This window comes from Harpia harpyja, chromosome 13, assembly GCF_026419915.1.
Source record: "Harpia harpyja isolate bHarHar1 chromosome 13, bHarHar1 primary haplotype, whole genome shotgun sequence".
Classification (NCBI taxonomy): domain Eukaryota; kingdom Metazoa; phylum Chordata; class Aves; order Accipitriformes; family Accipitridae; genus Harpia; species Harpia harpyja.
The window spans coordinates 17,702,758-17,715,907 of NC_068952.1; the positions used below are offsets into that span (position 1 = coordinate 17,702,758).

Genomic DNA, 13,150 nt, shown 5'->3' on the forward strand with positions numbered 1-13,150 from the left:
AAAAGGAGGGGGGAAGGAAGGGGAGTCCATCCAACCCCCTTTCTTTATAGTTTAGCCCCAGTAACAGCCAGAACCACTGAATTCTTCCAGGTCTTGGTGTTAAGTTTGGCTGCATGAATTGCCATTACTATTTCTTTGTTCATGGTGACTTGGCTACTCATGCAGCATTGACCTTGTGTTGACTGCATGTATGAAAAAAAATGAATGTGAAGGCTTAGGAACCTTTTCATGCTTTCCAAAGCATAAAAAGGGTCTGAACAGTTGTATTTTACTGAGATTTTTTTGTTACACAGATTTGTATGCATGTTTTCAATCCTTAAGAAATGAAACAAATCTTGGAAATAGCAGGCATGCTTTCTGTTTTTCTACTGTTGCCTGAAAATTCTTTGATAACTTAAATTTTGGGAGCTTTCTCGCTCTTTAATTAAATGTACAGAGGAGAGGGGAGCACTTGACTAAAAAGTGATGCTTTCTGCCTAGCTTAAAAGCAGGGTATTTTCTTGGTGTGTATGTAGGTAGTTATGACAATGCCAGACTTTTATCTGCTATCTGTGGCTGGTGAATCAATAGAGTAGGTCAGCTGAGGTGGCTTTTAAGCTATGTGTTTCCAAACTGAACTCCAAAGTAGTTGCCTGACCTTTGTTGCCTGCTGCTCTCATGAGCATACCCCTAAGATGTCTAGACACTTAAATCCTTCCTACTCTGGCCTGTGGAGCTAGCAACATTGAGAGGAAAGCATTATGTATCTGCTTAATTTGTTTCAAAGTACCTCATTCTTGCTGTCTGGTATTTTACCATGTAAACACTCTTTTCCTCTCCCTGCTCCATTTCAGCCTAAGTATATGACAGAAGCTATGCTGATCCTAGGAAAGCTTCATTATGTGGAGGGATCCTACAGAGATGCCATCAGCATGTATGCAAGAGCAGGAATTGATGACCTCTCAACAAAAGATGAACCTCTGTACATGCTGCGTTTGGTAACTGAAGCCTTTGTTATTAAAGGTAAAGGACCACATATGCATATTTGAAGTATGCTTTGTTTAGGTTGAAGTTGAAGGTTTTCTCCAAGTGATTTGATTGGAGCAGAGTTAGGGCAATGTTGTGTGCTTTAGAAAATCCAAGTGGGTATGGTGTGTGTAGTTTAAACATAAAGACATTATGGAGTCTTAGTCCATGGTTTTTAAACTTGGCTGGCTTTTAAAGAAAAGCTTGAAATTGGAAATCTTGTGGTAAGTGTTGGCTGTAAGTCAGCAACACACTTGAACTTGCGTTATCCATTTGGGGAAAATCTAAATCAAGCACTTGGCTGAATTGGGGCCTGTGTTTTCTCTTAGAAAGAGTTCATCTACTTGTAAATTTTAATGATTTCTGTGAATTAAGCAAGGATGATGTTTCCAAGTTTTTAACTCTGGACTAACAGAATATGTGCTTTCAAAGCAGGTAGTATATTTTTGCAATGCATGTCACAGTATCAGACCTTATGTACAAACAGGAATCTCTCCTCCCCCTTGTAATTCTACAGACATTGCACTGTTTGAGAGATCCTAATAAAAACTGCCTCTACGTGTAGTGAAATTGCATTTCCTTTTTGAGTGGGGGAAAGGAAGACCCTAGTCAGTTTTTGACTTGGGGGGGAAAAAGATCAGTAATCTTCTACTTCATTTGCTTTCAGTTCCATTATAAATGTTGCTTAAATACTGCTACCTATCTACTGCTTTCTACTCTTTTCAGCATGTCCACCAGCTAATTAGGTGAATGAGAACTCTGATGATCAGATACCTTCAACTGGTATGTAACAGAGTGAAACCAAATCAACCCAAATTACTGTTTGACTGGGCTGCTAGTATTACTGATAACAATTTGGGTGTTTTATGATGTCACACAGTCATTCAGCTTTTTTGAAAACCTGTTTGTGCTGCTTTGCTTGTTTTGATTTTGTTTTCTGTGGCACTGGTTGAATCTGCTTCAATAATGAGCTTTTGTGGAGCAGGACTAACTTACTTGTAACTCACGCTAACACTTGCACAGTGCAGAGGAGTGAGTAACTGCCAGTGCATTCATAGCAGTGTATTTGAGAGCAACTATTGGTGCACTCCAGAGTCTGAAGGACATGCACTGTTCTCACTGGGAGCTGGATAAGGCACTTGGTGAGGTGTGAGTGTAATGATAAGGTATGCATGAGCACTGATGGAATAACACAGTTCCTGTAAGGCCTCTTCTATGATATTCACTGCCTCACTTGAATATGAAGTTATTGGGGGTGGAGGTGTTTGCCTCAGAGGATCAGGCTGTAATTTTTTTTTCCATGTGGTTTAGCACGGAACGTAAATATTGTGTTGCCCCTGTGTTTGTGTGTAAACTGTAAGGAGCCCCTGCCATTGCAGAGCAACCTCTGTGTATTACTGTTCCACAGTTTTATATCCTCCATGATGATTATTTTCAGATTAGCCAAGATATCAAGGGTATAGTAAGTCACTTGGTGTTCTACTAAAGTTTCTGACACAGAAAAGTCCAGCAGAGTGGAGCTTGTCCAGCTGAGTTTGGAGAGGGCACTCACTGCTATGATCACTGTTCCCCCATGCCATGTGCTCAACTTCTCAGTCTTAGAGAAATAAGCCCTTAAATGTTAGAAATTTGTACAGGTAACTATGGCAATAGTGGTGTGGATTTAAAATTTAATTTCAAACCGTGTCTGTCCAGGCTAACTCTGCAAGGCAAATAACAGCATGGAGTTGAATTATTTAAAATTCATTTATACTTTATGCTAAAGATTTTTCTTATTCCCCGTTTTCATTTGGTATGTCTGCAGAAATTCTGTTGATCCATACCATATTATTGCATTTGGTTGAACTACTGGCTGCTTATGCAAGCTGAAACCTTCTTTAAAGACGCTCTTGAACATCGCTGGTGTCATGGTTTAACCCCAGCCAGCAACTAAGCACCATGCAGCCACTCACTCACTCCCTGCCCTGCAGTGGAATGGGGGAGAGAATTGGAAAAAAAAAAAGTAAAACTCATGGGCTGAGATAAAGACAGTTTAATAGGACAGAAAAGGAAGGAAAGAATAATATTAATAAAAAAATGTCAATAATAATAATAAAAGAATTGGAATATACAAAACAAGTGATGCACAATGCAATTGCTTACAATTCGCCAACCAATCCCCAGTCAGTTCCTGAACAGCAATCCGCCCCTCCCAGCCAACTCCCCCCAGTTTATATACTGGGCATGTTGTCACATGCTATGGAATATCCCTTTGGCCAGTTTGGGTCAGCTGTCCTGGCTGTGTCCCCTCCCAACTTCTTGTGCCCCTCCAGCCTTCTTGCTGGCTGGGCATGAGAAGCTGAAAAATCCTTGACTTAGTCTAAACACTACTTAGCAACAACTGAAAACATCAGTGTGTTATCAACATTATTCTGTACTAAATCCAAAACACAACACTATGCTAGCTACGAGAAAGAAAATTAACTCTATCCCAGCCAAAACCAGGACAGCTGGTAGTAAAATTTTTGCACGGATCATTTAAGCAGCAATCCAGAAAAGCCACAGTCCTGTCTTTATTTCAAGGCAGAACTTAGGTTCCCCGCTTAATTTCTTATTCACATTTTCAGTAATGGGAGGAAGCTGTTGGTTTAATAGAATATCCCGGTTCACCCAGCATTAGTTAAACACCGGAACTTTGTCTCATTTAGTATGAACTTGAAACCACTTTGGTTTTGTGTAGGTAGTACTGCTGGGTTGTGCCTATATGCAGAATGGCAGTGTAGGTTCTCAAGCACTCAGGATTATGCTGGAAAGGTCATGGAAGAAAGAAGAGTCAAATTGAAGGCACTCACACTTACCATTTTACAGTTGGAAACAAAAATGTAATGAGAAAGATATGGGATACACCGGGAGGAGCTGCATAGGTGAAATCAGTGGTAGAAATGAAATGTGAACCAGCAAAACTGAGTTTGCTTTTTTTAGAGCACCTTTTGAGCTCCACAACACTGAAGGTTGGACATTGAGCTAAATCTCTGGGGTCTTCCTCTGAAGGTCCATAGCATGTAGTAGGTTCATATTATGCTAAGAAGCAATATGGATTTGCATCCTTGTGATTGGACTGCAGAAGTTGAACAGGGAAAAAGTTTCTTGCTTACCTTGCTCAGTAGACTTCCACCCAAGGTGAGTATCAAGCAGTAAACATTGAAGTTCTTTATAAATGCAAGGACTTGAGCAGTTGACAAGTCAAAGGAGAAATGGCAGAGAGGTCACGACTCTTCCACTCTCCATCGTCTATCAGCAATCCTGGTCAATGGGGGAGGTCCCAGAGGACTGGAGGCTTGCCAGTATGACACCCATTTACAAGAAGGGTCAGAGGGAGGATCCGGGGAACTACAGGTCTGTCAGCCTGACTTCGGTACCGGGGAAGATTATGGAACAGTTTGTCTTGAGAGCACTCACATGGCAAGTCCAGGACAAGCAGGGGATCAGGCCCAGTCAGCATGGGTTTACGAAAGGCAGGTCCTGCTTGACCAACCTGATCTCCTTCTATGACCAGGTGACCCACCTAGTGGATGAGGGAAAGGCTGTGTTATCTACCTTGACTTCAGCAAGGCCTTTGACACTGTCTCTCATGGCATACTCCTTGAGAAGCTGGCGGCTCATGGCTTGGACAAGTGTACTTTTCGCTGGGTGAAAAGCTGGCTGGATGGACGAGCCCAGAGGGTTGTGGTGAATGGGGTGAAATCCAGTTGGCGGCAGGTCACAAGTGGTGTTCCCCAGGGCTCACTATTGGGGCCAGTTCTGTTTAATATCTTTATCAATGATTTGGACGAGGGGATTGAGTCCACCCTCATTAAGTTTGCAGACGACACCAAGTTGGGAGGCAGGGTTGATCTGCTTGAGGGTAGGGAGGCTCTACAGAGAGATCTGGACAGGCTGGATCGATGGGCCGAGGCCAATTGTATGAAGTTCAACAAGGCCAAGTGCCGGGTCCTGCACTTCGGTCACAGCAACCCCATGCAGCACTACAGGCTTGGGGAAGAGTGGCTGGAAAGCTGCCCAGCAGAGAAAGACCTGGGTGTGCTGGTTGACAGCCGGCTGAATATGAGCCAGCAGTGTGCCCAGGTGGCCAAGAAGGCCAATCGCATCCTGGCCTGTATCAGGAACAGTGTGGCCAGCAGGAGCAGGGAGGTGGTTGTTCCCCTGTACTCGGCACTGGTGAGGCCGCACCTCGAGTACTGTGTTCAGTTTTGGGCCCCTCACTACAGGAAAGACATTGAGGTGCTGGAGCGTGTCCAGAGAAGGGCAACCAAGTTGGTGAGGGGCCTGGAGCACAAGTCTTATGAGGAGCGGCTGAGGGATCTGGGGTTGTTTAGTCTGGAGAAAAGGAGGCTGAGGGGAGACCTTATCGCTCTCTACAACTACCTGAAAGGGGGTTGTAGTGAGGTGGGTGCTGGTCTCTTCTGTCAGGTGGCTGGAGATAGGACAAGAGGAAATGGCCTCAAGTTGCAGCAAGGGAGGTTTAGGTTGGATATTAGGAAAAATTTCTTTACTGAAAGGGTTGTCAGGTATTGGAACAGGCTGCCCAGGGAAGTGGTTGATTCACCATCCCTGGAGGTATTCAAAAAGCATGTAGACAAGGCACTTCAGGACATGGTTTAGTGGGCATGGATGATGGTTGGACTTGATGATCTTGAAGGTCTTTTCCAACCTAAATGGTTCTGTGATTCTATGATTCTCAACTGGCTGCTTCTGCTTGTCCTGTTTCTAAATCCCTGCATTGTGAGGAGAGAAGTTATGTGGACACTGTGAGTGGAGCTCTGACAACAGTTTGATTTTTCACTATGACTAACCTCAATGGTTAGTTAATAGGTGGTTGGTCTGTACTTGTCTCCTTCCTCCCCATCCTCTGTGAAGTTAATTCCTCCTTAAAACCTCTGCTTAGTTCACAATGATGCAAGCAGTTCTGTCTGTTGCATAAAACAGTACTGAGTAAGCAAACTAGCTCTTATTTTGCTTCTGATTCACTTGGGACATGTTGTGGCTTTGTTACCTGGTGTTGTCCATTTGAAACAAGCAAGTAAAAAAGACTTTGGAACAACATGTGTAACTGCCAGAGCCCATTGTTTTCCCTCTGTCTGTGCTTGCTGCAGAAACCCTGCAGAGATCTCTGCTACCAGTGGATAAATATTCCTGGTAGTAGGGTAGGTCACAACCTAACCTTTGCAAAGCACAGTATAGTTCTAGTCAGGGTTTCAGCATACCTAAATTCCAAGTTTGTAGGAAGGCTCCTATGTTGTTGCAATGTTTGTTGCACAGCCTTTTTTCCTGCGCTGTGTGAGAGCATGCTGAGAGCCGCGTTAACTGAGGGAGGCTGTTGCCAGCCTGAGTGATGAAAGCTCAGGCAGGGCTGATGTGGCGTGTGGGTCCTATCTTTGTAATGAATGAGAAGGTTTTTGGCTTGCAGTCAGGATGTGTAGCATCAGAGCTGCTGCAAGGTGAGGCAGCCCTGTGCAGAGGAGCTCCCTGTGTTCACCAGATCAGCTGTCAGGCCAGGCACTGTACTACTTTCACCTGGAGTGGGGTAGTCTGGAGATAGGTAGCTATCTACATCTGTGCAGCAATGACATAGGATTGCAAATGGTATCTAGCTGATTTTCTAGCACGTTAAAGCTTTAATAGTCCCACTGCCTCTTTTTTTATCCTTTTCTCCCAGTTCATCCTGCAGTAATTTTTGTGTTATTATTGGCCATATTGAGCTCAGGATGGGTTTAATTTGTGCAGCTCCAGTCTGAACTCTCTATACAGTCAGAATTTGGCAGTTCTGGGGTGATTAATCACCTCTTCAAATGGTGTATGACATGGATGAAGTGCATGGTATTGTACAATACAGCCTCCTCTTTGGCAACTGTGAGAGGAGGTTGTGGACTAACTTGTTTGTGGGTGTCTAAAGATGGGTGAAATGAATCCCTTGTAAATTTGTTTTTAAAAATTTTTTTTTAACACTTTAGAAAAGGGATCCATTATATCAAAGGGCTGCATTGTAAGGTCGGCCTTTTTAGGTCTAGAAGAATCCATGTGGAAGAGAATAAGGTGATACTGTGTCTGTGTAAGAAGCCTTGATCGTAGTCTGCGTTTTGGTATAACAAGTCCAACCATAGGTGACACGTACAAGGAAATGAGACTCTGTTAGTTCAGTGGCTTGGAGCAATTTTTATTTTGTTCTTGAGCCCATTTAAGTTGTTTAAGATCTGTAGTGTGACACTTCTGAAAAAATGTAAGATCATGAGACAAACTCTGCTGGATTGAGCCACTGGTCTTTAGAGCCCTCCTAAGAGCTGTGAATGCTATTGCTGAAAGCCAAACCCTGAATCCACCATGTGAGGGTTTTTCCTGACCTTGATAAACAGCCTCGAGTGTGCATCCAGGGTTCTGGGTTCAGTCCAGCTCATTGTGGGTTTTTAGGGGGTTTTGGTTTGGGTTTTGTTAATTTTTAGGACAAATTGCTGAGCTTACATGTTTTCCTGTTCCTCTCTTATGGTTGTATCTTTTAAAACTTTAATGATAACGTGGTCAGTATTGCTTGGAAGTATATTGTTCTGCTTTCTCCCCATGTGAAATCTTTGTCATGGGTTTGTAATGCTGGAGGTGGTTGTTTGGAGGTTATGGTGGTGTCCTAAAAGGAAAATGGTGATATCCCACAGAGATAATAAACAGAAAACCTGACCTTCTACTTGGCTGGTTTGAAAACTACCTGTTTGGTTGTAGTCATGATTTTAAATTGACCAACTGAAGCCTCAAAACTTGAATAATGTATTTTAAACTTCCTTTGTGCTTGTGCTGCTTAATTAATTTTTTATTTTGTTGGTTTGCAGAACTCTTAAAACATGTAGGTTTGCATTCAGCAAACATAAGTCTGGTATTAAAATTGTTCATTCTAGCTAATCAGAGGATTATCACCCACTTGTTCATACACCTCAATGGAGTCTTTAATTTTGACATTTGCTTGTGTGTCATTCATTTTCTGATACAGTTTTCTACAGAATGATTAATTTCCTAGGTGAGATTTGTATTCAGCTACATTTGTTTGGAAATTAGAATAAAATGTACAGTTAAAGATAGCTTTATTGCAAAAATCTACTTTTTCCTCCTCTCTAAAGAATTTGATTAAGAAAATCTTTTAAGTTAAACAAATGAATTTCATTTGCTACAGACAGTGTTTTAACTCAATGTTTCTGGTAGGTGTTGAAACTGGTAAATTTGTTGTCATGTGTGTATTTTTTTTAATTTGTAGATTAAAATGGGAAAAATAAGCTTTCCTGTTTGGTTTTATTTAGTCAAAGCTTTATTGGTTCATCAGCTTTGAAAAGCTAATCATTGAACTAAATTAGTGGAGAGAACTGAAAGGGAGAAAGAAAGGTGGGTTTTTTCTTGGTTTTGGTTTTGGTTTTTTTTTTTTCTCCCTGGAAGAGAGCACCTCTATTTTAAAGACTCATTTCAGTACTTCATCAAACTCTTATTTCAGTTCCTAAGCCACTAACTTCTCCAGTTCAATTTTTTTTACTGAATGCTACTGATACCATAGTGCAAGGATATATTCCATTCAAATAATGTTAATGGATTATTGTGTGTTATGGGCTTAACTTACACAGCCTTACTTTTAAATAGAGTCCTTTTGAAAGCAGAGTTTCCAGTTAGCTTCTCTGGGATGAGATTTTTGTCCACTTAGTTGTTGGTAAGTGAGGTGTCAATACCAAAACTGTTGAGTGTACTGGAATACAGACTGTGTGGAATGATTTTGAGTGCCAGTAGTTTGAACAATTCCAAGTACAGATAACTGAGTTTGGAAACATTATGTAGCTTTGCAGGGTCGTAATTTCTTTTGTAATCTTATTTTGAAAATGAATTTACACTTCTAACTTTTTTTTGCAGGAAGCATTTTTAATTCAGGTCATGTTTTACAAACCTGTTAGCAGGCTACATGTGCATTTTCTGAGACTGCTCCTCATCTCAGAGGGCATAACATTTTGCAAGGTGTGTTATCCTTTTTGCAGGTGAGTGTTAGGAATGCTATTCTGCCTCTTGGATGCCAAAAAACCCTCCCTGTGGTTATGCATACTCTTACGCTTGGGATCTTTTCTACAGGCTGATTTTTAAGAGTTCTTGAAGTTCTCTAAGAAAAACTTTGATGTAATACCTAGAAAGAGATAGTGTGTGTGGATCTTACTATGTATGGACATACCTTGTCCTGTCAACTGAGACAAGTGTAGGAAATGGATTAATGGAAGGTTGATGGCATTTTTTCCATGTTCAAATAAGTAATGTTCTTTATGTCCTCTCTGGGCACTAATGGGGGAAGGTAAAAGCATGCTGTAATTGCACATGCCAAGATAAAGATGATCCATTTCTGTATTACTGTTCAGTAGCCACATGACTACAAGGAAAATATCCAGATCTGCTAGTGGTAAAAAAAGAGGGAACTCAGCTCTTCCTCCCCTCCTCCCAGCACAACCGACTCTCCCATAAAAAGCTGAGTTTTCATCCTGCCTGCTTTGCTACTGCTGACTGACATGGAGGCAATGTGCTATAGTGTACCCATTTAGCAGAAATAGGCGGTAGGTTGTAAGGGGCAGGGAAAATCCTAAGAGCCTGAATTCTTTCCCTACCTCTCCCTGTTAGTTTCAGTGTCGATTATGATGTTGTTTAGGCACTGTTGACATTATGGCATGCTTCCTGTAGGCTTTTCTTGAGAGTTTAAATCTTCTTTACTCTAATCATGCTGTTTAAACCAGGAGGGTTGTTATTTTAAAGTTTGCCGACTTCCCTGGGGTCCCAATTCACTACTGTCTGGAACTTCCTACCTTGGAAGCAACAATGCTGGTTGAGGTGCTTGAATTCCTTGTAGTGTTTAGGAGGGCAGATAAGACTTTCCTAAAGACACCACCAGCATTCCTTGTAGTCTTTAGGAAAGTTTGTTGGTCCTGAAGAGCCAGAATTATACTGGGCACAAAGTTAAGAGAAAAGCATAGGCTTGGGTGACAGTTGAGGGAAAAATTATCTAAAACTTTGCTTACACTTTTTTCGTACAAATATGTTGCTCTTGGGTGATAATGGGCATCATAAGTATGATTGACACTTGGCAGTATGCAGCTGTGTTAACCTATATGTTGCTTTTGATATGATATATTGGCTTGCAATAGTCTCCTATTCCTTAACTGCTGTTTCTTCTACTAGCAGCTACTCAGTGAGGTTACTTTCATCAGTATTTTCAGCTGCTGCTGTGACTAAGTAGAACTGCAATGGAAGAAAAAATTTCTTTGCTTTTTTTTTTTTTTTTTTTTTTTAAATAAAGGATCTGTCAGGGGCAGGGTACAAATTCCGTTGTTGGAGTCCTTCTCTGATGACTAAGAAGGGGTGAGATTCATCTCTCTGTGCATTGAGATCTGTGGGGAGATGGGTTCCTTTAAACAGAGCCTAAATAATAAAACTCGTTTTCTTGCCTGGCCATTAGAAAAACTGAGTCCCAGCCACAAGGATATATGATGCAATATGACATTAAGAACTGAGTAACTGAGGGTAAGGCATTTTGTTGGCGGAAGTTGTTTTCACTTTTGCTTTATAAAGGCTGCATCTTTTAAATGTTAATCCACATCAGAGAGAGAGAGAGACTTTGTTCTATACCTAGTGTACACTGCAAAGTGCTAGTTTTCACAATTCTGACAGCTTGACAGGAAGCATGCTGTTTATTGATGTTGGCATCAGAGTAGCTGATAGGCAAAAGCCCCAGTTTTATCAAGACATCAGCATCTACAAAGGGCCTGGTATTAGTATGTCTTATTTGGGTTTTTAGAATAGAAATTTAAGAGTTTGGAGTCGCTCTCATGTTGTGACAGTGATGACTTTGAAGCTGTTGCATGTTCGTGAATTATGTGCGTCGGTGCCGCTGCTTTCCAGCTTGGATGTGGAAGAGAACTTTTCGTTCTGTTTGCATTTTAGAAGTAGTTTGTTTAGCACAATCTGCTATGCACAAATGCAGCATGGGTGTGACTTTAGACTTCTGAGGAGAGTTAGCTGCAGGCCACTAAATGCAAATAACTGAAATTTGGAAAGTAGAAAAAGAAAATAACTTCTTGTTCCTTTTGTTAATGTGATTTGGTTTCTGTGATGGTAAAGTTTTGGTAGTCTTCCACTCCCTTCTCCACATGCAATTCCAGGTGCTGGTTGCACACACACACAAAACCTTCTCTACCTTCTGCACTATGATTTAGTTCTCTAAAGCTGTGGGGTCAGCAGCACCAGGAGATACAAGAATATTTGCACATGCTTTTCTGAGGAGACGGAACAAGGAACACACAATGTTTGTGTGGTAACATGAGACAACATGCTACACTTATTTTCACTAAAAGAAAAAACATACAAATGGACTCTCAGATGGCCTAAGCTAGAGGTAGCTTTTAGATGGCTACAATGCTGTCCGCATGCTGGGGCTGTGTTGTGTAGCATGATATGTGTCCAGTGGCTATGGGAAGATTTCCATGTACTGGTATACCCTTGAGTACGGTCTGAATGTCTTTGACCATCTTTTAAGTGACAGGGCAACAATCCTGTTAGTCCTCGCAGGCAATGATGGTTCTAACAAATTTGAAGTAGAATTGGCTTGAGTTCTTGATATGAATCAGCATAGTAAAATCAGAATTACCTTCCCCTTTTCTCCCTCCTGCTCCCAAAGTACACATGAAAGTTGGGTAGTCTGGTTCAGTGACTGTGACTGCATCACTGCTGGTGATGCTGCCTAGCTGTGATGCAGATGAGCTCAAGCTGAATAGATCCAAATACGTGGTTATCAGCACCATCTCTCTCCCTTGTGCCCCATCCACTTTTCATTTTTTCTCTTCTGCTTCTGCCTGTTGTATTTAGACCAGGGAAAAAAAATTAATTCTTGCAGCATGCCGTGAAAGTTTATGGATGTGGATGGTGTAGACAAAGTCCTTTAGATGTGGGGCTGTAAGAGATTGCTGTTCTCCCCTGTGTTTGCTGTGCCCCAGAGCATCACTCCAGCAAAGATGTCTCCTTAACTGCTATCAGATATGTTATGGAATGGAGGTGGCCTCCTGTACCAGGACAATTAAGACATTTATAACAGTGGTCCCCAAAGTGGGGTGCGTGTGTCCCAAGGGGTATGTAAGATGATCCACTGGGGTGCAGGAGAGAAATATTAGAACTTTTATTTATATTTATTTTTTCTTAAAAAAAATTTTTAAATTAAGCTTTACTAATGTATTGGATTGACAGTGGTGCCCTCCCTCAGTTTGTATGTCAGAGGGTCCCATGTCACATACAGCCCATGAAGTGTCTTGCAAAAGAGTGGGTGTTCCACACAGCAGAGGGGTTCACAGGGGCACCCTTACTTTTTTGTTCACTGCCAGTGTATTGCAGTTCTCGTGTGCCTGGTTAAGTGGATTTATGTATTATATTATCTAGTTTTAACTAAACTAACCCTCATGAAATAGACAAGTAGCTTAAAGATTCCCTCAAAGAAACTGTGGATTGCAGGTAATACTAATAGCATGAGCACAAGTGAACAGTAAGAAAATGGCAGAGCTAACACTACTCCTAGCATGAGCTCTTCATCAGGTAAAAGCAATGGCAGACTAATCAGATCTCATCAGTGATGTTTAAAGTCCAATGATACTCAATTCAGTACTTCAAAAAATTTCATTAAACTTAAATTTTTAGAAGCCTCTGAGGTTTCATACATGAGAGCAAGAGGTGAAAAAACACATACCATTGGGGAAACACTTGTTCTTCCTGCCATGGCAAAACGGCTGAAATGATACACAGAAAACAATGTGGCAACAAACTAAAATGCATTCCTTTGGAAGATACATAGAAGACATTGCCAAAGACTTGAAGAAACAAGTATTAGAATAAATTACGCAGTGTGGGAGGTTTGCTATACAGTTGCACAAAAGTACAAATGTTTCTAAGATGTCTCAGCTTAAGGAGTTTGCTAGATTCTGGTTCAATAATGAAATAGACTAAAAAATACTTGGCAGCAAAGGAGGACCCAGAACTGCACAAAGTGCTGTAGGATGTCGTCAATGGGGTTAACTGTAAACACAAGACTTTTAAATAGAATCTTTACAATACTTTTTAATGAGATGGG

At 41.3% G+C, this 13,150-nt stretch overlaps 1 protein-coding gene across 7 annotated transcripts in view; it reads left to right on the forward strand.

Annotated features, from left to right (window-relative positions):
• TTC7A (tetratricopeptide repeat domain 7A) overlaps positions 1 to 13,150 on the forward strand; it is a 184,818-nt gene that overhangs the window by 3,829 nt on the left and 167,839 nt on the right. For 6 of the 7 annotated variants that reach the window (XM_052805960.1, XM_052805962.1, XM_052805963.1 and 3 more), the window contains exon 3: positions 834 to 1,002. In XM_052805960.1, coding sequence (XP_052661920.1) covers positions 834 to 1,002 — 169 coding nt within the window. Of the gene's footprint in view, positions 1 to 833; positions 1,003 to 1,731; positions 1,789 to 13,150 lie in introns of those variants that run through there. The other variant, XM_052805964.1, reaches the window with a different exon arrangement.